A 12454-nucleotide genomic window follows, 5' to 3' on the forward strand; every position below is an offset into this window, starting at 1 on the left:
GGGACAAACCAAACTTGGTCATGGTGAGTCAAGGAGGGAAATTGGCCCATAACTCCTGCAAGAGGCAGGGTCTTTACCTTCTTTATCGATCACAGAGATTGGGACTGTTCTGGTGGCTGAACCAAAAGTTGCCCCCTCCAAAAAGAAGTTAAAAATCTGCACGTATTGGGGACAGATTATCGCTAATTGTTCTATAATAGAGGGCAGGAAGACCATCAGGTCCAGGAGCAGAGGTTCAATTCATTGAGTGATTAGTTGACAGAGTTTCTTTTTCTGTTATTGGGGCATTATGAGTCTTAACAGCTTCTAGGGCCAATTGCAACCGACGAGTCATCAATGGTATATTGTAATCTTAGGAAAACGCACTGGTTTTGGTAATTTATATAGCTTACTTTTAAAATGAAATTATTCTGTGATTTTCCGAGGATTATAAATTGACCCTGCAAATTCTTAATAGATGCAATAACATTGTATGTTGGCAAGCAAGGAGTCTGCTTTGTTCAGCCACATAAGTGTCCTTGCAGCCTATTTGGACAATATTGCATTGAATTCGCACTTCAGGGATGTTAAGAGTTTGAGAGTCTGCTCTGAGGAATTAACTTGATGCTGAGTCCGGGTTGTCTAAATCTGAGATTGCAATTTTCGGATGAGCTCATGTTCCTTTTTTTTTTTTTTAACTACAGACAAGCTAATTAATATGCCTCATGGTGGCTTTATGGGTGTTCTATGAAAAAAACATACATATAAAAAACCCACAGGAAAATTGCTCACGGATGAAACCCCGCTAACATAAAAGCCCACAAGAAAAATTGTCACACGGAATATAGCTCACACAGAAAAATACCCACATGGAAAAATTCACACAGAAAAATGCCCAAATGAAAAAATACCCACATATAGTAATTAAGTAAATTAATTTATTGCTATACAAACGTGACCGATGTATGAAGAGGGCTTACATGGTCTCTTAAATGCCAGAGGTTTCCATCTCATTAATTCTTGGAAAACAATACAAATATTGTGAGAATATAGATAGTTAAGAGGAATTGTTAAGAGGAATTATTGTAGGACAGAGGCATGTGTGCAGCAAGTGCCACTTCTCGCAATGTGATGGGACATGTGTTGTCAGGATTACACAGTAAATTGCCCAATGCAAAAACCATAAATTTTGACATTCCTGAACAGTATAGTAAATTGATTCTTCACGATTCAGGAGAGACAGAATTCTGGTTTTAGGTGACAAAGATCTTATGCTGGAATTGAACAAAATATACCATTTATGAAGATGGTACTTTGATAAAGTGCCAAATATGTTTTACCAACTGTACACGTGGCATTCCAAGGTGGGTAATTCATGTCCGCCATGTATTTATATTTTACTACAAATAAAGAACATGGACACCTAAAATAAAATGTTTGAAATAATGAAGCTATTGATGCCAAATCTAAAACCTCAAAAGGTTTTAGTCGATTTTGAGAAGGCTTGTATGAATGCAATTAGGATTACCGTTCCACATGCTGAGGTCAAAGAGTGTTATTTTCATTTGTGTCAGAGTCTAAATTAGGAAAATTAATGATGTTGGCTTGAAGACTGAATATGAAAGCAATATGAACCTAAAACTTTACACTGAAGTCTGTTGCTGCATTAGCCTTCGTTTCAATCTATGATGTCAGCAGGGTTTTTGTTAACTTTGCCGCCACATTTCCAGAAGAAGATCCGGGGGAGAAGTCATGTGACATGGGCTAGGAGGAGGGCGTGGTGACATTTCGCGTCACCATAGCCCCGCCCCCACTATAAAAAACGAAATTCACGGCATTGAATGGAAAGGGGGGAGCTTAATGACACGATTAAGTCCCGCCCCTCCATTTACTGCCTTGAATTTCGCTGATTTTTGGGAGTTTTGCCTACTCTTCCGGGAGCCCGTGAGGACTCCCCGAAATTCAGTAGAGTAGTCAGGTATGAGCTATAATGAGGTGCTCACGTACTGCTTTCCTATATATATTGAGGGTGCAGCAGGTAGAGATCCTCAGTTTCCTATAACATCACGGAATCATCAGGATGCAGCCCTGGAACAGTCGCCAAAAACTATGAATTGTGAGGGATTTCACAATGCTCTTAATTCTCTATTCCACTGCAGTCACCTCAGCATGTGGTTTCTATGTGATGGACTGCAGAGGGACTTGGCTTGCCACATATTAACACTGGCTAATACCTAGGCAGGTCACCTAGAGGTGAAAAGGAGGAAATATGAGGCACTCCATGACGTGGTTGCCGCTTCTGTGCAGCAATATGAGCAGGTGGAGGATAGACTAAATTACTTAATAAGACTGGCAAATTTGCAATAAAGAATTTTTACTGATTTATTATTTATGACATTTATTATTTAATTAAAACACAGATAGAGAATGACAGCGCTTCCCAGAGCCGGATTTACACCTCATGGGGCCCTAGGCAAGATATCGGTTTGGGCCCCCCCCTCCTTCACACACACACAGTGGCCCCTCGCACACACATAATACACACACACGCAGTGGCCCCTCACACACATAATACATGCACGCAGTGGCCCCTCACACACATACACACACACACACACACACATAATACTTGCACGCAGTGGCCCCTCGCACACACACACATAATACACGCACACAGTGGCCCCTCACACACACATAATACACACACTGTGACACAGAGCAGGCCACACAGAGGAGGGAGGGAGGAGACCAGCCACCACACTAGTCCCGTGTGGCCCCTCCCCCCCTCCTCCGACTCACGGCACCGAAAATAGAGACAGAGAGAAGCAAAGGATATAGTGTCACAGGCACCCGTATAGATGTATAGATTGTCTGTTCCTGACTTACTTGGCTGTATGGAGACTACTTTCAGATATTTCTGATACAGATAAGCTGTTTATTTATATATTTTTGCTACGCTGCCACCTATTATTTTATATTGTATATCATGGGTGCCTGTGACACTATATCCTTTGCTTCTCTCTGTCTCTATTTTCGGTATATGGTTGGAGTCTCTGGAAGCTGTTGGATATTGACTGTACCAGCTTGCCAAGATTATTACTCTGCATCTTTATCACGTATTCAATATTTATTGACGGTCTGGGTGATTTCTACCAGCTAACACTACCCAATTTGGCGCCATTCTTCCTCCTATTTTTGTATACATTGATTATTCTGTTATCGGAGAACCATCCGAAATCTGGGAAGGAGGCTGCCTCTCCTTATGAAGAAAGTGTTTACTAATATTGGACATTATCATCATTCACTCATATATTCTGTGTTTGAGCGCCATATTTATTTTATCTGCTGCTACATATATATATATATATATACACACACACGCAAACACAGTATATTAGCAGAGTAACCCGGTGTTGCGCGGGTCTGATTTGTAATGTGTAGCAGTTTTTATATCATAGCAAGTTATTTGGTAAATAGACCAGAAATTCTTTTTAGAAAATAAGAGTTGTTGCTTTGTCGTTATGTTGTTTTGTGGTGAGGTTTCCTTCCAGCAGGCAAAGAATTGTTTACAACTCAGAAATTATGTTTTCAATATTTGTCGCTGTTGCTTTGGCGCATTGTCGCTATTGGTTACTTTTTCAATACGAAATAACTATGTAAGATTTGGCAGCTTTACCTTGAGAGCTGTGGGAGAGGTTTGCTAACATACAAACAAACAAACATCTAATATATAAATGTCTAGTGGCGTCTGTGTGTGTGTGGAAAAAATAAAACTGAGCTGCAGCGCCACCTGCTGGGCGGAGTTATTAACTGACCTACTAAATTCTTAGTGTGTGTGGGGAAAAAAATTCAAAAAGGGCTGAAATTTGGTAGGGCTCAAACTCATTTTCGTGAGGTAATTTTACCTCATGAACACACATGTGTAGAGGCGTGCGTTAGTGTGTGTGTGTGTGTGTGGAAAAAACTATTTTCTCAGAAAGGGCTCATCCAATTGACCTGAAATTTGGTATACTGACATTATTTGACAAAAAAATTAGAATAGTCAAGTCAGTTAACTTCCATCATCCCCCCTTCCCTCCGTGGGAGGGGTAGTAAAGGCTAAATTTACGAGTTGAGGGGTCAAACTCATTTTCGTGAGGTAATTTTACCTCATGAACAAACATTAAAAAGGCCGCTTGCGTCGGGAAGTAACGCTCTTCCCCTGAGGAGGCCTGGGCTAGGCCCAAATGCATGACAAGAACCTTTTTAAGACCTTAAGTAGCTTGATTTGACTAGAATGCATGAGTATCATGCACGGGTTAACATATATATATATATATACACACCCACATGAATCTGACCAATATAATAATATGTAAAAATAAAAGTTACTAACAGTGTGGTCACACAGGTTGAGACCTGTGTACACTTGCCAAGCTCATCACAGGTGCATAGGGCACCCAGTGTGAAAGCTCGACTAAGAGGTATCATTACAACTGCTAAGCAGCACACTTTTAATACTAACCTCTGCCAGCAGCATACAATTAACATTGAGAGACGGTTATACTAAGCAAGGTAAGAAACTATCTATTTGCCATGCGCTATGTACTGTCTATTGTCTTTTCATCGCTGAGTGAATAAAACGTCTGTTGAGTCTGAAAGACAGGAGGAGGTAATTATACTTGCTGGTAGACTCCCTATGCAAGTGATCACAGATGAATGTGAATTTTACAGGTTAAATTGCGTTCAAAACAAAATTAGAGAATTGTTTAGCCTGATGATAAACATTCAATAGAAAACCTCAGACGTAGTGGTTATGCTAGCAGCATTGTAATAGATGTTAAACCCCTCCAGGCTGTTTTATGTGCAAGCTGCATGAAGCACCTGGATTGGTTAGAGGGGCTGGAGGCTGGATTACCTCCTGCCAGGTTATCTGTGTAAATCTGTATAAAAAGGGCACTGTTTGACCATGTATCAGTATTATTCCATCTGTACACTTCTGGAAAGATCGTTAGTTCTACAAACTGACATGTGTAACTGTCCTTATTAGGACTACTTGAGCTAATAAAACATCACTGCTTCAAGATCCTGCTTTGACAATTACTTACCTGTGTTATAATTCCTGTGACCTACAAATCAGGCCAATCTAATCCAATATACGACTGTTCTGAGGTTGGGACCCAGAATTCCAGTACCAACGCTCTGCCCTCGACCTTGCAGCTCTGTCCAGTGTGATAAGCCAAGAGGAACCATATACAGCAACCCTGATCTGAAGGCAAGAGTTCAGGTGTACCAGCCCAAGTGCCCAGCAAGGGGGTACCCTAGCAGCAGAAGTTACCCAGAAGGAAGCGGTTCTAGGCACCGGTGAAGGAGACTAGTGGTGGCAGCAGGCTCCTCCTACTGTGGTTAGAGGGGTGCAATTTTTGATAAAGAAAGGGGACAGTGCCCAGGTAAGCCCAGTCGGTCCCTAGCAACACAACAGACAGGGAAGCATAGGAGATCCATCCTGTCACAATGGTCCTTTAACTCCTCATTGATTTCTAGTATATTTATAATTTACAGCACAAGGTACATTATTCCATATACCTATAATTGACTACTAGACATTATCTCATATACCTAGGGTAAAAGATTAGCAGTCATTTGGTGCTGGATAGGAGAATGTTATCTGCTAGCTTGGAGAAAGGAGACCACACCCACTATTTTTGCATAACCACAGCACTCAAATTGTGTGTGTGCTACACATGATGCAGGACAAATAATCTCTGCTAACTTTATCCCTCACCAGACAAAATACACAATTATTTCATAGAAACAGGAAGAATTGGTGTGAAATTGGCTATATACTACTTTTATAAGTTTATAGTCATGTGATGGCAACTGTTACATTGTGATTGGCTCCTTTCTTTGCTTGACAATGATTGGTCTGATTCTATACAAGGCCATTTTATGTGTCAAACTTCGTCATAATTTGGGCTGATTAATGAAATTATAAATCTATGAAATTAGTGGCAGCATGGGGAAGGGAGGAGAAGAGACAACTTAGCAGTTGCAAATAAGCTTTGCAGCGGTATAACTCCTAATGCTATGCTAGTGTTTCCCTGCACTATCTTATATAATATACAATTTTTATTTGTTTTATTTAGGTTACGTCCATTGCTTTATATTAATTGGTGTAATTATTCCTGAGTAGCAAAAAAACAGTTGTTCAGTATACTGCATTTGTTTCATACAGTGATCGGAGCCAAAACATAATATAAACAATTCTCATTAAACTCTTACCACTTGTTTCCAAATTTAAGATACAAAACACAAGTGTGACCTTTGCAGCTCAGCTTGAGACATATTAAATAGAAGACTCCTAAGTAAGTTAAAGTGAAGCTATCTGCTGTAAGTATAGGTAATTCCTTGATGGCAAAATATATAAACAATCAAGTATATAAGAGTTATTGGTCATGGGGGGTGTTATTAAAAAAAAAATAGTGGCTCAGAGGAAAGTAAAAGTCATTTTGTTCCATCTTGTGGTATAATGTTACTGGTTTTATACAGCTGCAGCAGACTTTGCATGGTAAAGTGGCAGCTTTCACCCAAGGGGTAAATGATTGCTCTGGATGTTGGACAGATTAGGATGCTCCATATGTATAAACGTGCACCAACACAGCACAAAAACAAGAATGTTGTTTCTGCATGGGAGATATTTTAACGAACCACAAAGGGGGTGGATGTGATGTAGTTTTACTGCTATTTAAGCAATATCTGTTTGTAAACAAGTTGAGTTATATCCATTGCCCCTTATAACATGCTGAGCCATAGTTGGTGCCAAGTGTACAAAGCTGAGCCATTTTTTGTGGTAAGTATAATATGCTAAGCCATACCTTCTGCCAAGTATTTTATGTACTACTTAATGACTGAGTCTATTATGCAAAGCCATATCTGATGCCAAGTATCTAGTGCCCTCACTCTCCTGTTGGTGCCCTCTCACCTCAATTCCAAAGCTATTCTTCCTGCTGTGTCCAGCAGACACTATCAGCCTGCTGGCTGTCCCTGCACCCGCAGTGGCTTGAGGCCCTGCACAATTGTCCAGATCTCTTAACAAATGCCTGGAGTTAATTTTAAAGAATCTTTCAAACACTCCCTCAAAACTCACTTTTTCACACTTGCCTACGCAGCCCCGTCCTAAGACAATTCCCGGATCACGCTCCACCTGCCTTTTTCACTCCACCTCTATCGTCTCCGTTTACTACCCTAAACCTCCTACTGTTAGCAAGTTTGGCCCTCTCTACATTCTATCTTCTCATTTGTAAGGTTTTCTCTGTTGTTGTTTCCTTGTTGTTTCTTCTTATGTAGTTGCTTTTTCTATCGTCTCTTGTATTGATTTTTACTGATTCTATTTTTTCTCTTGTCCCTTACTTATTTATAATTGTTCTGTTTATTTTCTGCTGTTTATGCTGCGCTGCGGATTCTGTGGTGCCATACTAATAAATTAAGATGACCATGATGATGTTCTGATCTGGACATGCAATTTTACAAAACTATGATGATTTTACACGGTCTGTTCCAAAAACTGGAACGTGGGCACCTAGGTGTATTTGTGTAAAATGCTATACACTGCAAAGACACATATTTCGGGATTGTAGTTGGCCACTTATGTTTTGAGGAAGCTTGGAAGGGGTCAAACAATAAATGCAGAGAAACCAAAAAAGTTTAAATATAATACGGTAAGGTTAATAGCCCCAATGGGGAGGAAGGCAGTGCTTTCCGTCAACTTTAAAATTTGCACCATTGTGTTCAGAGGAACTGTGCTGCAAATGATGCAAGGGGTGTGCAAAGCCATCTGGGTAAACAGGCAAATTTATACGTGATTTTATACTTGCAAGGAACACAATTGTTTTTATTGTCATGTAATGTTTCTGCACTGACAGAGACAGGGTCTGCTATTATGAGACACAAGAGATGATTGAAAGATGCGTGCAGCTTGCCTGCTTGGTATTGCACAGATAATTATGTTTAGACTAATCCAAAATAACTATGACATATGGGTAAACACGTGCTTAGTCATTTCAATGCTGTTAGTTACTGCATGCTGCTAGTAAAGAGTTTTGACGAAGTCAAAATTCTAGAAGAGGCTGAAAAGTGTTCCAGCTCTAGAATTGAGGTTTTCCTATATTTGGAAATTAATTCTATTTCATGAATGGAAAGTTATTTGGAAAGTATGTCTCATTTTGCCATCAGCTACACAAAAACTCCTGCCTGGTTTCCAAATATTCTTCAAAACCAATCAACATAGGGGATGTTCCTATAAAGAATAATTTGCTTTTAATGGATATTTTTGACCATTGGGGAAAGCTGTCAGTAGCAGCTTGCATCTCTCTTCTTACTCTCAGCCTCTCTCTAAGCTTACATGTAAGAACAGCTGGTTCCTCTATCATCCTTATAGCTGTTCAGTTCAGCCAGTAGTGTCTTACAGCTTGTCTTGAACAGTCCCCTCTACTGCTTGATACAATTAAGGCCAGGGCATGAATACCCCCCATCAACAGTTTTAGGGAAGTTTATGGAACGAGTTAGGAATTTGGCAACCAGCTCCATGGGTCAGGTGACATTTATCAGCGTCTCCCAGGAGAGGAGAGGCTGTCTTTAAAGAGACAAGGAGAACCTCCAAGAGGGAGTTTGTGCCTGGACCCAAGAGAGGGTGACACAACTATGCCTGAACCAGCAAAACCGGGTAGGACAGTCTCTCCTGTATGCTGTCTAATTGGAGAATAATTTAATTGGACATATAATAGGATTAAGAACTAATTCATTAATCTTTAAGGTGAAAAAACTGAAGCAACTGGAAAGCATCCATACAAGTTAAGAACAAAGTTAAATATTGACATTAGTAGACTTTATATAGAGTTTTATGGCAATATAAATTGGTGGTACAGACTCTTCCTTCCATTGTCATATTCAGAATGAAATAGATCCACCCTGTGTAGGATTATCAGATCGTGGATGTTCCAGCACATTCATTCCTTGCACAAACAACTGCACCTTCTCTAACTACATAATGTAATTTCGCTTATCCTTAATAACAAACATGGAATTTAAAATAGACAGTGGGGAAAATAGAAAACATTTAAGACACTCCAGTGATACCTTCAGTGTTATTGTCTTTCACAAAACACTTTTCTATTATTCCTATTTTACTTTTCTGCATGATAAGACAACTATTTATATACACAACACAAACATAGAATAGCAAGAACGCTGGCGTTCCATTGTGACAGCTGCTGCAATTTAGCACGGCAGGTATAGAATACCTTCTACATTACAGCTTGTTTATATCAAGAACCTCATCAGTTCAAGTCTCCTATTTTACTAAAACCTGAACCTAAACTTACATGTTTTAAACTACAACCGAGCTATTTATATGCAGCATTTTATAACCACATAGTCACTCGTGAGTATGCTTATTATAGTAATAAAAGGTAAAGGTGAAAGTGCTGGGACATTGCAGCAATTATGTATTATGTATTATATTTATATTACTATAGTAGGCAGTATTGCATTTCAAAGCTTGGTGATCTAAATGTATCAACCTTCCTGGTTTATTAGTTCTTTTTCTAAAGAAATAATTATTTCATTTTATTATTATTTTTGTAACTTAAATGTAAATCTTCCCTTTGCCCCCTATTTTATCATATTTTATTATTTATTTATTTTTCTTTCAAAACATATACTCTAGATGTGATTTCATTGTTATAAAAATCAATGTAACCTTGTGATAGTATTTTTGTTGTGATTTGCTTTAGTAGAGTGTAACAAGGGGGTAGAAATGTAAATGTTACTTTTAGTTGTTTTTGCATGTAATGGTATTATGTGTACTTACTTTCAGAATATTTGTGTCTTATACAAGAATTCTAAAACGATATTCTTGTAAAGGTGTACAATAAGTAGTTTTATCTCCTATAGTACAGATGGGTGACCTGTGGATCTCAGACTGCTGGCAGGGTTCCACAACGTCTGGGAAGATCGTTTGCCTACACCTGTTCTATAGACCGGTCTAGAATAACAGATCATTTGTCATTTCCTCGTCTATCTAAAGAATAATTGTTTGCAGGTATCATATCAATGTCTTCACAATAGTGCATGTACTAATATACTATTCAAATAATAAATTCATAGTCAATTTTCCTTTGAAGTTATGTTTTCAAAAATAAAAATAAATTCAAATCTTGGCAGTATTCCTATTTAAAAGACTATTATTAACAAGCCTTATGAAGTTTCACATGTGTGCTAGATGTGTAGCACAAATGCTGTCAGGCTGGTAGTGATGGCTGATGGACTGTTGGAGACAACTCAACTTTCTCTTACTGTTTCCAAAAAGGTAGCACGCTTAAAGGCTAAATTTTAGTGCTGTTTAATGGCTGTATTTTATAGGTCGACTGTTATATGAATGGATTTCACCTTCACTTGACTTTATTTAGTTTATTTGCTTGTGCTTGTCCTCCTGCAAACTTTGCTACATTACTTTTAAATTTTTAATTTACATTCTAGCTCTCTTCTGTGCTTTTCAGTTGTTTCTTTTTTTTTTTCATCAAGCACAATAGATTATTTTTCTTGCTCTGGGCTTGGACACAAAGCTCTCAATACAGAAAGCACAGAAGATCTGTGTTATATCCAAGGCCAATGAAAATGAAGATTTTTTTTTTGTCTGATAATATAAAGACATAAAGAAAAGCACAGAAGAAATTTTCACAACATCTCAGGCCAAAGTGTATGTTTTCATGGGAATTAATGGGTCCATATTTTATAAAATGTACAGGAGTAATACCTACTTATTTCTGTAAGGTTATAGAACAACAATTCAGAATTGATTATAATAATCCCATAATAAGTTGTTGGTGGCTCAGCAGAATTCAAGAGAATAGCAATAGCTTTATGAGCATAATAAACTAGTAAGTGATCTAAGGATATAGCTGCCGCCAATACTTCTAGAGAGTCTATGGAGGGATATATAGTATGAAATAAAGTTATGGCATAATCACATATGTAAGAAAGTCCCAGGCTCTATTTTGTAACAAGAAGCAAATGTCAGTGTATTCCCTTCCTATGAAGTCTGACCAGGATATACTAAAACTGGACTGGAGCTAATGATGGTGTCTATAAATGTTATTTGGAGTTCCTTAATGGGCCTTCCGAAAATGTCCAGCAGCCCCTTAGAACATCAGACAGAGAAGGGTGCAGGGCTGGTCGCAGATAGTTGAAAGTATATCTTAAAGACTGACTTACTCAACTTCACCAGAAGGACAGCTGACTACAGATGACCCGATCTATTATCAAAGAACCAAATTGGGCCCTAACCACCTGTTTAAACTGGAAATTCTTAGGAGACAAAACGTATGGTGTGATTTAAAGTCTTTAAACTTAAAGGGCCTGATTCATTAAGGATCTTAACTTAAGAAACTTCTTATTTCAGTCTCCTGGACAAAACCATGTTACAATGCAAGGGGTGCAAATTAGTATTCTGTTTTGCACATAAGTTAAATATTGACTGTTTTTTCATGTAGCACACAAATACTTGATAGCTTATTTGTACACTGAAATTCAAAGTTGATATTTGTGTGCTACATGAAAAAACAGGCAGTATAACTTATGTGCAAAACAGAATAATAATTTGCACCCCTTGCATTGTAACATGGTTTTGTCCAGGAGACTGAAATAAGAAGTTTCTCAAGTTAAGATCCTTAATGAATCAGGCCCAAGATCTTGAAAAATATGAACAATATACTTTGCACCCACTTAAGCCCAGTAAATTAAATTGATATTTGTTTCTGGTTGAGAAAAGTTATGATATGGGACATTTGGAGACGGTCTGTTCGGTTCAAAGGCAGACTAATGTATAATTATCCCCAGGTATTTGAATTGATCTGCCTACTGCAAGCACAAATGAAGAGATGCAACTATTTTTCCCTTACAGTATAAATTAAATAAAAGATTGATACCAGTTTCCTTCAACTTTAGGTGCCAAAGCACTCAACCATCCCCAGAGCACAGAGAGAATAACAGGATTTAGCAAATAGAGTAATGCATCCCATTTAGGGGCTGATTTACAGATAGGTGCAAATCTTGCTCAGGTCCACAATTTGCAGCCAAGCAAACCATGCTTTACTGCAGAGGGTACACAAACAAACATTATTGCAAGCAGGTAAAATATTGCATGTGCTTGCGTGCTGCATATACTGTATATATATTTATAAAGAGTAAAAATATATGCCTTTGTCCTTTTAATGAAGGAAGTCTAATTTTGGACACATCCTGCTGTTTAGGCAACTCTCACATTTAGTTCTTTAATGAGTTTCACCTGTACCCAGGTCTCACACTCAGCTCTATCTCACAGCTGTCACATATGGTAAACTGAAACCATTGTAACTATTCAAGCAGCAAGGATACATTGTGTACAGCAGCCAATTGGGTTGTCCGTAGCTACTGTCCTATTATTGTAATAGGCAAGAGT

General features: G+C 38.5%; 1 protein-coding gene across 2 annotated transcripts in view; it reads left to right on the plus strand.

The window, feature by feature from the left end:
• The first annotated feature begins 8571 nt into the window (after positions 1 to 8571).
• Positions 8572 to 12454, plus strand: part of LOC142106951 (myosin-binding protein C, fast-type-like) — an 89149-nt gene continuing 85266 nt past the window's right edge. For both annotated transcript variants that reach the window (XM_075190015.1, XM_075190016.1), the window contains exon 1: positions 8572 to 8680. In XM_075190015.1, the coding sequence (XP_075046116.1) occupies positions 8659 to 8680 (22 nt within the window). In that variant the 5' untranslated portion in view covers positions 8572 to 8658. The remainder of the gene's footprint in view (positions 8681 to 12454) is intronic.

Source organism: Mixophyes fleayi, chromosome 11 (assembly GCF_038048845.1).
Source record: "Mixophyes fleayi isolate aMixFle1 chromosome 11, aMixFle1.hap1, whole genome shotgun sequence".
NCBI lineage: Eukaryota > Metazoa > Chordata > Amphibia > Anura > Limnodynastidae > Mixophyes > Mixophyes fleayi.